Source organism: Salvelinus fontinalis, unplaced genomic scaffold, assembly GCF_029448725.1.
Source record: "Salvelinus fontinalis isolate EN_2023a unplaced genomic scaffold, ASM2944872v1 scaffold_0866, whole genome shotgun sequence".
In the NCBI taxonomy this organism is placed as follows: domain Eukaryota; kingdom Metazoa; phylum Chordata; class Actinopteri; order Salmoniformes; family Salmonidae; genus Salvelinus; species Salvelinus fontinalis.
In genome coordinates, this window is record NW_026601075.1 from 29,758 (window position 1) to 43,936 (window position 14,179).

At 42.0% G+C, this 14,179-nt stretch overlaps 1 protein-coding gene across 1 annotated transcript in view; it reads left to right on the plus strand.

Moving 5' to 3' along the window:
- The window catches only part of LOC129847479 (CD82 antigen-like), a 58,370-nt gene that overhangs the window by 12,530 nt on the left and 31,661 nt on the right, over positions 1 to 14,179 (plus strand). Inside the window, exon 2 of the mRNA XM_055915286.1 lies at positions 7,826 to 7,898. Within this exon, the coding sequence (XP_055771261.1) occupies positions 7,826 to 7,898 (73 nt within the window). The remainder of the gene's footprint in view (positions 1 to 7,825; positions 7,899 to 14,179) is intronic.

Sequence of the window (14,179 nt, forward strand, 5' to 3'; positions counted from 1 at the left end):
CTACTAACAGGACTGATGTAGAGAAACTAGAATGTAACAGGACTGATGTAGAGAAACTAGAATGTAACGTCACTACTAACAGGACTGATGTAGAGAAACTAGAATGTAACGTCACTACTAACAGGACTGATGTAGAGAAACTAGAATGTAACGTCACTACTAACAGGACTGATGTAGAGAAACTAGAATGTAACGTCACTACTAACAGGACTGATGTAGAGAAACTAGAATGTAACGTCACTACTAACAGGACTGATGTAGAGAAACTAGAATGTAACGTCACTACTAACAGGACTGATGTAGAGAAACTAGAATGTAACGTCACTACTAACAGGACTGATGTAGAGAAACTAGAATGTAACAGGGCTGATGTAGAGAAACTAGAATGTAACGTCACTACTAACAGGACTGATGTAGAGAAACTAGAATGTAACGTCACTACTAACAGGACTGATGTAGAGAAACTAGAATGTAACGTCACTACTAACAGGACTGATGTAGAGAAACTAGAATGTAACAGGACTGATGTAGAGAAACTAGAATGTAACGTCACTACTAACAGGACTGATGTAGAGAAACTAGAATGTAACGTCACTACTAACAGGACTGATGTAGAGAAACTAGAATGTAACGTCACTACTAACAGGACTGATGTAGAGAAACTAGAATGTAACGTCACTACTAACAGGACTGATGTAGAGAAACTAGAATGTAACGTCACTACTAACAGGACTGATGTAGAGAAACTAGAATGTAACGTCACTACTAACAGGACTGATGTAGAGAAACTAGAATGTAACGTCACTACTAACAGGACTGATGTAGAGAAACTAGAATGTAACGTCACTACTAACAGGACTGATGTAGAGAAACTAGAATGTAACGTCACTACTAACAGGACTGATGTAGAGAAACTAGAATGTAACGTCACTACTAACAGGACTGATGTAGAGAAACTAGAATGTAACGTCACTACTAACAGGACTGATGTAGAGAAACTAGAATGTACGCACTACTAACAGGACTGATGTAGAGAAACTAGAATGTAACGTCACTACTAACAGGACTGATGTAGAGAAACTAGAATGTAACGTCACTACTAACAGGACTGATGTAGAGAAACTAGAATGTAACGTCACTACTAACAGGACTGATGTAGAGAAACTAGAATGTAACGTCACTACTAACAGGACTGATGTAGAGAAACTAGAATGTAACGTCACTACTAACAGGACTGATGTAGAGAAACTAGAATGTAACGTCACTACTAACAGGACTGATGTAGAGAAACTAGAATGTAACGTCACTACTAACAGGACTGATGTAGAGAAACTAGAATGTAACGTCACTACTAACAGGACTGATGTAGAGAAACTAGAATGTAACGTCACTACTAACAGGACTGATGTAGAGAAACTAGAATGTAACGTCACTACTAACAGGACTGATGTAGAGAAACTAGAATGTAACGTCACTACTAACAGGACTGATGTAGAGAAACTAGAATGTAACGTCACTACTAACAGGACTGATGTAGAGAAACTAGAATGTAACGTCACTACTAACAGGACTGATGTAGAGAAACTAGAATGTAACGTCACTACTAACAGGACTGATGTAGAGAAACTAGAATGTAACGTCACTACTAACAGGACTGATGTAGAGAAACTAGAATGTAACGTCACTACTAACAGGACTGATGTAGAGAAACTAGAATGTAACGTCACTACTAACAGGACTGATGTAGAGAAACTAGAATGTAACGTCACTACTAACAGGACTGATGTAGAGAAACTAGAATGTAACGTCACTACTAACAGGACTGATGTAGAGAAACTAGAATGTAACGTCACTACTAACAGGACTGATGTAGAGAAACTAGAATGTAACGTCACTACTAACAGGACTGATGTAGAGAAACTAGAATGTAACGTCACTACTAACAGGACTGATGTAGAGAAACTAGAATGTAACGTCACTACTAACAGGACTGATGTAGAGAAACTAGAATGTAACGTCACTACTAACAGGACTGATGTAGAGAAACTAGAATGTAACAGGACTGATGTAGAGAAACTAGAATGTAACGTCACTACTAACAGGACTGATGTAGAGAAACTAGAATGTAACGTCACTACTAACAGGACTGATGTAGAGAAACTAGAATGTAACGTCACTACTAACAGGACTGATGTAGAGAAACTAGAATGTAACGTCACTACTAACAGGACTGATGTAGAGAAACTAGAATGTAACGTCACTACTAACAGGACTGATGTAGAGAAACTAGAATGTAACGTCACTACTAACAGGACTGATGTAGAGAAACTAGAATGTAACGTCACTACTAACAGGACTGATGTAGAGAAACTAGAATGTAACAGGACTGATGTAGAGAAACTAGAATGTAACGTCACTACTAACAGGACTGATGTAGAGAAACTAGAATGTAACGTCACTACTAACAGGACTGATGTAGAGAAACTAGAATGTAACGTCACTACTAACAGGACTGATGTAGAGAAACTAGAATGTAACGTCACTACTAACAGGACTGATGTAGAGAAACTAGAATGTAACGTCACTACTAACAGGACTGATGTAGAGAAACTAGAATGTAACGTCACTACTAACAGGACTGATGTAGAGAAACTAGAATGTAACGTCACTACTAACAGGACTGATGTAGAGAAACTAGAATGTAACGTCACTACTAACAGGACTGATGTAGAGAAACTAGAATGTAACAGGACTGATGTAGAGAAACTAGAATGTAACGTCACTACTAACAGGACTGATGTAGAGAAACTAGAATGTAACGTCACTACTAACAGGACTGATGTAGAGAAACTAGAATGTAACGTCACTACTAACAGGACTGATGTAGAGAAACTAGAATGTAACGTCACTACTAACAGGACTGATGTAGAGAAACTAGAATGTAACGTCACTACTAACAGGACTGATGTAGAGAAACTAGAATGTAACGTCACTACTAACAGGACTGATGTAGAGAAACTAGAATGTAACGTCACTACTAACAGGACTGATGTAGAGAAACTAGAATGTAACGTCACTACTAACAGGACTGATGTAGAGAAACTAGAATGTAACAGGACTGATGTAGAGAAACTAGAATGTAACGTCACTACTAACAGGACTGATGTAGAGAAACTAGAATGTAACGTCACTACTAACAGGACTGATGTAGAGAAACTAGAATGTAACGTCACTACTAACAGGACTGATGTAGAGAAACTAGAATGTAACGTCACTACTAACAGGACTGATGTAGAGAAACTAGAATGTAACGTCACTACTAACAGGACTGATGTAGAGAAACTAGAATGTAACAGGACTGATGTAGAGAAACTAGAATGTAACGTCACTACTAACAGGACTGATGTAGAGAAACTAGAATGTAACGTCACTACTAACAGGACTGATGTAGAGAAACTAGAATGTAACGTCACTACTAACAGGACTGATGTAGAGAAACTAGAATGTAACGTCACTACTAACAGGACTGATGTAGAGAAACTAGAATGTAACGTCACTACTAACAGGACTGATGTAGAGAAACTAGAATGTAACAGGACTGATGTAGAGAAACTAGAATGTAACGTCACTACTAACAGGACTGATGTAGAGAAACTAGAATGTAACGTCACTACTAACAGGACTGATGTAGAGAAACTAGAATGTAACGTCACTACTAACAGGACTGATGTAGAGAAACTAGAATGTAACGTCACTACTAACAGGACTGATGTAGAGAAACTAGAATGTAACGTCACTACTAACAGGACTGATGTAGAGAAACTAGAATGTAACGTCACTACTAACAGGACTGATGTAGAGAAACTAGAATGTAACGTCACTACTAACAGGACTGATGTAGAGAAACTAGAATGTAACGTCACTACTAACAGGACTGATGTAGAGAAACTAGAATGTAACAGGACTGATGTAGAGAAACTAGAATGTAACGTCACTACTAACAGGACTGATGTAGAGAAACTAGAATGTAACGTCACTACTAACAGGACTGATGTAGAGAAACTAGAATGTAACGTCACTACTAACAGGACTGATGTAGAGAAACTAGAATGTAACGTCACTACTAACAGGACTGATGTAGAGAAACTAGAATGTAACGTCACTACTAACAGGACTGATGTAGAGAAACTAGAATGTAACGTCACTACTAACAGGACTGATGTAGAGAAACTAGAATGTAACGTCACTACTAACAGGACTGATGTAGAGAAACTAGAATGTAACAGGACTGATGTAGAGAAACTAGAATGTAACGTCACTACTAACAGGACTGATGTAGAGAAACTAGAATGTAACGTCACTACTAACAGGACTGATGTAGAGAAACTAGAATGTAACGTCACTACTAACAGGACTGATGTAGAGAAACTAGAATGTAACGTCACTACTAACAGGACTGATGTAGAGAAACTAGAATGTAACGTCACTACTAACAGGACTGATGTAGAGAAACTAGAATGTAACAGGACTGATGTAGAGAAACTAGAATGTAACGTCACTACTAACAGGACTGATGTAGAGAAACTAGAATGTAACAGGACTGATGTAGAGAAACTAGAATGTAACGTCACTACTAACAGGACTGATGTAGAGAAACTAGAATGTAACGTCACTACTAACAGGACTGATGTAGAGAAACTAGAATGTAACAGGACTGATGTAGAGAAACTAGAATGTAACGTCACTACTAACAGGACTGATGTAGAGAAACTAGAATGTAACGTCACTACTAACAGGACTGATGTAGAGAAACTAGAATGTAACGTCACTACTAACAGGACTGATGTAGAGAAACTAGAATGTAACAGGACTGCTGTAGAGAAACTAGAATATAACAGGACTGATGTAGAGAAACTAGAATGTAACGTCACTACTAACAGGACTGCTGTAGAGAAACTAGAATGTAACGTCACTACTAACAGGACTGATGTAGAGAAACTAGAATGTAACAGGACTGATGTAGAGAAACTAGAATGTAACGTCACTACTAACAGGACTGATGTAGAGAAACTAGAATGTAACAGGACTGATGTAGAGAAACTAGAATGTAACGTCACTACTAACAGGACTGATGTAGAGAAACTAGAATGTAACAGGACTGATGTAGAGAAACTAGAATGTAACGTCACTACTAACAGGACTGATGTAGAGAAACTAGAATGTAACGTCACTACTAACAGGACTGATGTAGAGAAACTAGAATGTAACAGGACTGCTGTAGAGAAACTAGAATATAACAGGACTGATGTAGAGAAACTAGAATGTATGGTGTGATGTCACTACTAACAGGACTGATGTAGAGAAACTAGAAGGTAACGTCACTACTAACAGGACTGATGTAGAGATACTAGAATGTAACAGGACTGATGTAGAGAAACTAGAAGGTAACAGGACTGATGTAGAGAAACTAGAATGTAACGTCACTACTAACAGGACTGATGTAGAGAAACTAGAATGTAACGTCACTACTAACAGGACTGATGTAGAGAAACTAGAATGTAACAGGACTGATGTAGAGAAACTAGAATTTAACGTCACTACTAACAGGACTGATGTAGAGAAACTAGAATGTAACGTCACTACTAACAGGGCTGATGTAGAGAAACTAGAATGTAACGTCACTACTAACAGGACTGATGTTGAGTAACTAGAATGTAACGTCACTACTAACAGGACTGATGTAGAGAAACTAGAATGTAACGTCACTACTAACAGGACTGATGTAGAGAAACTAGAATGTAACGTCACTACTAACAGGACTGATGTAGAGAAACTAGAATGTAACGTCACTACTAACAGGACTGATGTAGAGAAACTAGAATGTAACGTCACTACTAACAGGACTGATGTAGAGAAACTAGAATGTAACGTCACTACTAACAGGACTGATGTAGAGAAACTAGAATGTAACGTCACTACTAACAGGACTGATGTAGAGAAACTAGAATGTAACGTCACTACTAACAGGACTGATGTAGAGAAACTAGAATGTAACGTCACTACTAACAGGACTGATGTAGAGAAACTAGAATGTAACGTCACTACTAACAGGACTGATGTAGAGAAACTAGAATGTAACGTCACTACTAACAGGACTGATGTAGAGAAACTAGAATGTAACGTCACTACTAACAGGACTGATGTAGAGAAACTAGAATGTAACGTCACTACTAACAGGACTGATGTAGAGAAACTAGAATGTAACGTCACTACTAACAGGACTGATGTAGAGAAACTAGAATGTAACAGGGCTGATGTAGAGAAACTAGAATGTAACGTCACTACTAACAGGACTGATGTAGAGAAACTAGAATGTAACGTCACTACTAACAGGACTGATGTAGAGAAACTAGAATGTAACGTCACTACTAACAGGACTGATGTAGAGAAACTAGAATGTAACGTCACTACTAACAGGGCTGATGTAGAGAAACTAGAATGTAACGTCACTACTAACAGGACTGATGTAGAGAAACTAGAATGTAACGTCACTACTAACAGGACTGATGTAGAGTAACTAGAAGGTAACGTCACTACTAACAGGACTGATGTAGAGAAACTAGAATGTAACAGGACTGATGTAGAGAAACTAGAATGTAACGTCACTACTAACAGGACTGATGTAGAGAAACTAGAATGTAACGTCACTACTAACAGGACTGATGTAGAGAAACTAGAATGTAACGTCACTACTAACAAGACTGATGTAGAGAAACTAGAATGTAACGTCACTACTAACAGGACTGATGTAGAGAAACTAGAAGGTAACGTCACTACTAACAGGACTGATGTAGAGAAACTAGAATGTAACAGGACTGATGTAGAGAAACTAGAATGTAACGTCACTACTAACAGGACTGATGTAGAGAAACTAGAATGTAACGTCACTACTAACAGGACTGATGTAGAGAAACTAGAATTTAACGTCACTACTAACAGGACTGATGTAGAGAAACTAGAATTTAACGTCACTAATAACAGGACTGATGTAGAGAAACTAGAATGTAACGTCACTACTAACAGGACTGATGTAGAGAAACTAGAATGTAACGTCACTACTAACAGGACTGATGTAGAGAAACTAGAATGTAACGTCACTACTAACAGGACTGATGTAGAGAAACTAGAATGTAACGTCACTACTAACAAGACTGATGTAGAGAAACTAGAATGTAACGTCACTACTAACAGGACTGATGTAGAGAAACTAGAATGTAACGTCACTACTAACAGGACTGATGTAGAGAAACTAGAATGTAACGTCACTACTAACAGGACTGATGTAGAGAAACTAGAATGTAACGTCACTACTAACAGGACTGATGTAGAGAAACTAGAATGTAACGTCACTACTAACAGGACTGATGTAGAGTAACTAGAATGTAACGTCACTACTAACAGGGCTGATGTAGAGAAACTAGAATGTAACGTCACTACTAACAGGACTGATGTAGAGAAACTAGAATGTAACAGGACTGATGTAGATGGTTGTCTATGGAACGTTACTTCTGGTCAACAGCACCCAAAGACTCATTTACAGAACTTAGTAAAGAGTTGAGCATGTCTTATTTACCATTTTTGTATTCTCGCTCTGTCTCTCTCTCTCTCTCTCTCTCTCTCTCTCTCTCTCTCTCTCTCTCTCTCTCTCTCTCTCTCTCTCTCTCTCTCTCTCTCTCTCTCTCTCTCTCTCTCTCTCTCTCTCTTTGTCTCTCTCTCTTTCTCTGTCTCTGTCTCTCTCTGTCTCTCTCTCTCCCTCTCTCTGCAGCTGTTTGGCGCTCTCATCATGGGGTTCGGACTGTGGGTCCTTCTGGACAAGGAGAGCTTCATGGTCATCCTGCGTAAGTTTATCAAACTGAACATACTAATGTGGCAGTCATTTCACCAGAGGAATGATACTAATGTGGCAGTCATTTCACCAGAGGAATGGTAGTAATGTGACAGTCATTTCACCAGAGGAATGGTAGTAATGTGGCAGTCATTTCACCACCAGAGGAAGGGTAGTAATGTGACAGTCATTTCACCAGAGGAATGGCAGTAATGTGACAGTCATTTCACCAGAGGAATGGTAGTAATGTGGCAGTCATTTCACCAGAGGAATGGTAGTAATGTGGCAGTCATTTCACCAGAGTAATGGTAGTAATGTGACAGTCATTTCACCAGAGGAATGGTAGTAATGTGGCAGTCATTTCACCAGAGGAATGGTAGTAATGTGACAGTCATTTCACCAGAGGAATGGTAGTAATGTGACAGTCATTTCACCAGAGGAATGGTAGTAATGTGACAGTCATTTCACCAGAGGAATGGTAGTAATGTGGCAGTCATTTCACCAGAGGAATGATACTAATGTGGCAGTCATTTCACCAGAGGAATGATACTAATGTGGCAGTCATTTCACCAGAGGAATGATACTAATGTGGCAGTCATTTCACCAGAGGAATGATACTAATGTGGCAGTCATTTCACCAGAGGAATGGTAGTAATGTGGCAGTCATTTCACCAGAGGAAGGAATGGTAGTAATGTGGCAGTCATTTCACCACCAGAGGAAGGAATGGTAGTAATGTGGCAGTCATTTCACCACCAGAGGAAGGAATGGTAGTAATGTGACAGTCATTTCACCAGAGGAATGGTAGTAATGTGACAGTCATTTCACCAGAGGAATGGTAGTAATGTGGCAGTCATTTCACCAGAGGAATGGTAGTAATGTGGCAGTCATTTCACCAGAGGAATGGTAGTAATGTGACAGTCATTTCACCAGAGGAATGGTAGTAATGTGGCAGTCATTTCACCACCAGAGGAAGGGTAGTAATGTGACAGTCATTTCACCAGAGGAATGGTAGTAATGTGTCAGTCATTTCACCAGAGGAATGGTAGTAATGTGACAGTCATTTCACCAGAGGAATGGTAGTAATGTGGCAGTCATTTCACCACCAGAGGAAGGGTAGTAATGTGGCAGTCATTTCACCACCAGAGGAAGGAATGGTAGTAATGTGACAGTCATTTCACCAGAGGAAGGAATGGTAGTAATGTGACAGTCATTTCACCACCAGAGGAAGGAATGGTAGTAATGTGACAGTCATTTCACCAGAGGAAGGAATGGTAGTAATGTGGCAGTCATTTCACCACCAGAGGAAGGAATGGTAGTAATGTGACAGTCATTTCACCAGAGGAAGGAATGGTAGTAATGTGGCAGTCATTTCACCACCAGAGGAAGGAATGGTAGTAATGTGACAGTCATTTCACCAGAGGAAGGAATGGTAGTAATGTGGCAGTCATTTCACCACCAGAGGAAGGGTAGTAATGTGGCAGTCATTTCACCACCAGAGGAATGGTAGTAATGTGGCAGTCATTTCACCACCAGAGGAATGGTAGTAATGTGGCAGTCATTTCACCACCAGAGGAAGGGTAGTAATGTGGCAGTCATTTCACCACCAGAGGAAGGGTAGTAATGTGGCAGTCATTTCACCACCAGAGGAATGGTAGTAATGTGGCAGTCATTTCACCACCAGAGGAATGGTAGTAATGTGACAGTCATTTCACCACCAGAGGAATGGTAGTAATGTGGCAGTCATTTCACCACCAGAGGAATGGTAGTAATGTGACAGTCATTTCACCACCAGAGGAAGGGTAGTAATGTGACAGTCATTTCACCACCAGAGGAATGGTAGGAATGTGACAGTCATTTCACCACCAGAGGAATGGTAGTAATGTGACAGTCATTTCACCACCAGAGGAATGGTAGTAATGTGACAGTCATTTCACCACCAGAGGAAGGAATGGTAGTAATGTGGCAGTCATTTCACCAGAGGAATGGTAGTAATGTGGCAGTCATTTCACCACCAGAGGAATGGTAGTAATGTGGCAGTCATTTCACCACCAGAGGAATGGTAGTAATGTGGCAGTCATTTCACCAGAGGATCGAATGGTAGTAATGTGGCAGTCATTTCACCACCAGAGGAATGGTAGTAATGTGGCAGTCATTTCACCAGAGGATCGAATGGTAGTAATGTGGCAGTCATTTCACCACCAGAGGAATGGTAGGAATGTGACAGTCATTTCACCACCAGAGGAATGGTAGTAATGTGACAGTCATTTCACCACCAGAGGAAGGAAGGGTAGGAATGTGAGTCATTTCACCACCAGAGGAAGGAATGGTAGTAATGTGACAGTCATTTCACCAGAGGATCGAATGGTAGGAATGTGACAGTCATTTCACCAGAGGATCGAATGGCAGGAATGTGACAGTCATTTCACCAGAGGATCGAATGGTAGTAATGTGGCAGTCATTTCACCACCAGAGGAATGGTAGTAATGTGGCAGTCATTTCACCACCAGAGGAATGGTAGTAATGTGACAGTCATTTCACCACCAGAGGAATGGTAGTAATGTGGCAGTCATTTCACCACCAGAGGAATGAATGGTAGGAATGTGAGTCATTTCACCACCAGAGGAAGGAATGGTAGGAATGTGACAGTCATTTCACCACCAGAGGAATGACAGTAATGTGACAGTCGTTTCACCAGAGGAATGGTAGTAATGTGTGGCAGTCGTTTCACCGGAGGCATGGTAGTAATGTGACAGTCATTTCACCACCAGAGGAATGAATGGTAGGAATGTGACAGTCATTTCACCACCAGAGGAATGACAGTAATGTGACAGTCATTTCACCAGAGGAATGGTAGTAATGTGTGGCAGTCATTTCACCAGAGGAATGGTAGTAATGTGACAGTCATTTCACCAGAGGAATGGTAGTAATGTGTGGCAGTCATTTCACCAGAGGAATGGTAGTAATGTGTGGCAGTCATTTCACCAGAGGAATGGTAGTAATTGTCAGGGCTCTTTCTCTAGTCCACAAGTTTTTATGTTTTATTTTATTTAACCTTTATTTAACTAGGCAAGTCATTTAAAAACAAGTTCTTATTCATAATGATGGCCTACCAGGGAACAGTGGGTTAACTGCCTTGTTCAGGGGCAGAGCGACAAATGTTTACCTTGTCAGCTCGGGGATTTGATCGAGCAACCTTTCAGTTACTAGTCCAACGCTCTAACCCCTAGGCTACCTGCTGGTTTCTAGTCCAACGCTCTAACCACTAGACTACCTGCTGGTTATTGGTCCAACGCTCTAACCACTAGGCTACCTGCTGGTTACTAGTCCAACGCTCTAACCACTAGGCTACCTGCTGGTTACTAGTCCAACGCTCTAACCACTAGGCTACCTGCTGGTTACTGGCCCAACGCTGTAACCACTAGGCTACCTGCTGGTTACTGGCCCAACGCTGTAACCACTAGGCTACCTGCTGGTTACTGGCCCAACGCTGTAACCACTAGGCTACCTGCTGGTTACTGGCCCAACGCTCTAACCACTAGGCTACCTGCTGGTTACTGGCCCAACGCTGTAACCACTAGGCTACCTGCTGGTTACTGGTCCAACGCTCTAACCACTAGGCTACCTGCTGGTTACTGGCCCAACGCTGTAACCACTAGGCTACCTGCTGGTTACTGGTCCAACGCTCTAACCACTAGGCTACCTGCTGGTTACTGGTCCAACGCTCTAACCACTAGGCTACCTGCTGGTTACTGGTCCAACGCTCTATCCACTAGGCTACCTGCTGGTTACTAGTCCAACGCTCTAACCACTAGGCTACCTGCTGGTTACTAGTCCAACGCTCTAACCACTAGGCTACCTGCTGGTTACTAGTCCAACGCTCTAACCACTAGGCTACCTGCTGGTTACTGGCCCAACGCTCTAACCACTAGGCTACCTGCTGGTTACTGGCCCAACGCTGTAACCACTAGGCTACCTGCTGGTTACTAGTCCAACGCTCTAACCACTAGGCTACCTGCTGGTTATTGGTCCAACGCTCTAACCACTAGGCTACCTGCTGGTTACTGGCCCAACGCTGTAACCACTAGGCTACCTGCTGGTTACTGGCCCAACACTCTAACCACTAGGCTACCTGCCCAACGCTCTAACCACTAGGCTACCTGCTGGTTACTGGCCCAACGCTGTAACCACTAGGCTACCTGCTGGTTACTGGTCCAACGCTCTAACCACTAGGCTACCTGCTGGTTACTGGTCCAACGCTCTAACCACTAGGCTACCTGCTGGTTACTGGCCCAACGCTGTAACCACTAGGCTACCTGCTGGTTACTGGTCCAACGCTCTAACCACTAGGCTACCTGCTGGTTACTGGTCCAACGCTCTAACCACTAGGCTACCTGCTGGTTACTGGCCCAACGCTCTAACCACTAGGCTACCTGCTGGTTACTGGTCCAACGCTCTAACCACTAGGCTACCTGCTGGTTACTGGTCCAACGCTCTAACCACTAGGCTAACTACCACCCCAGTGAACACTGAACAACAACGCATGGACCGATGATTAATGACACTTTGAACGCAGCCCATTCTCACCCCCTACCAGCCCTCACTCAGCTGCTTCTATCAGCATCCACTACCAGCCCCCACTCACCTGCTTCTCTCAGAGTCCCTTACCGGTCATCACTCACATGCTTCTCTCAGCATCCCCTACCGGTCATCACTCACATGCTTCTCTCAGCATCCCCTACCAGCCCTCACTCACCTGCTTCTCTCAGCATCCCCTACCAGCCCTCACTCACCTGCTTCTCTCAGCATCCCCTACCAGCCCTCACTCACCTGCTTCTCTCAGCATCCTCTACCAGCCCTCACTCACCTGCTTCTCTCAGCATCCTCTACCAGCCCCCACTCACCTGCTTCTCTCAGCATCCTCTACCAGCCCCCACTCACCTGCTTCTCTCAGCATCCTCTACCAGCCCCCACTCACCTGCTTCTCTCAGCATCCTCTACCAGCCCCCACTCACCTGCTTCTCTCAGCATCCCCTACCAGCCCTCACTCACCTGCTTCTCTCAGCATCCCCTACCAGCCATCACTCACCTGCTTCTCTCTGTCCTCTCTTCATGCCCATCTATTCCTCTGGGTTTTATAATATAATGTAGCCGTGATGGCGAGTGGGGACCCTGATGAGTCTTCTGTTAGATCTGTTACATCGCTGGCTTGGCTTGCTCTGCTCCCATGTTGATACATTGTATCATTTCATCGCCTGTTAGAACCAAGAGGCCAGTCGGAGTTGACTTGGCAAGTTCACTGTCAAATTGAGAAATTGTGACTAAAACGCAACTAAAAGAAGAAGAAACTTTATTATGAAGCCAAGATCAATGATATAAAGAGTTTATTATGAAGCCAAGATCAATGGTATAAAGAATGATGGGAAAAAAACTTTGGAGTACTTTAAATGAAATGATGGGCAGAATTCAACTCCATCTTTCATCCAATCAGATGGCTTATTCATCACAATTACTTCATTGGAAAAGTGGGCAAACCTTAGGCAGGAAATGCCAACAACGAACAGTGAGCAATCGTATTCATGCATAAAAAAAACGAATAATGACAGAGAAAAGCATTGCAAGTTAGAATTTTGTAAAGTTATTGTGGGAGAGGTGGGAAAATGTATTGTTAACAATCAATAATGACAAGCCTCCTGCCATTGACAACTTGGATGGAAAGCTACTGAGGATGGTGGCTGACTATAGCCACTCCTATCTGTCATATATTTAGTCTGAGCCTCGAGGAAAGTCTTTGTCCTCAGGCCTGGAGGGAAGCCAAAGTCATTCCACTACCCACGAGTGGTAAAACGGCCTTTACTGGTTCTAACAGCAGACCTATCAGCTTGCTGCCAGCTCTTAGCAAACTGTTGGAAACAAATGGTGTTTGATCCAAGGACAATGCTATTTCTCTGTAAACAAATTAACATCAGACTTTCAGAATGCTTTTAGAGAAGGGCACTCAACATGTACTGCACTGACACAGATGACTGATGATTGGTTGAAAGCAATTGATAATAATACGATTGTGGGAGCTGTCATGTTAGATCTCATTGCAGCCTTTGATATTATTCTTCATAACACATGTTTTTTCAACAACAGATTATGGCTTTTCAACCTCTGCCATATTGTGGATTCAGAGCTGTCTATCTAATAGAACTCAAAGGGTTTTCTTTAATGGAAGCTTCTCTCATGTCAAACATGTAAAGTGTGGTGTACCGCAGGGCAGCTCTCTAGGCCCTCTACTCTTTTCTATATGA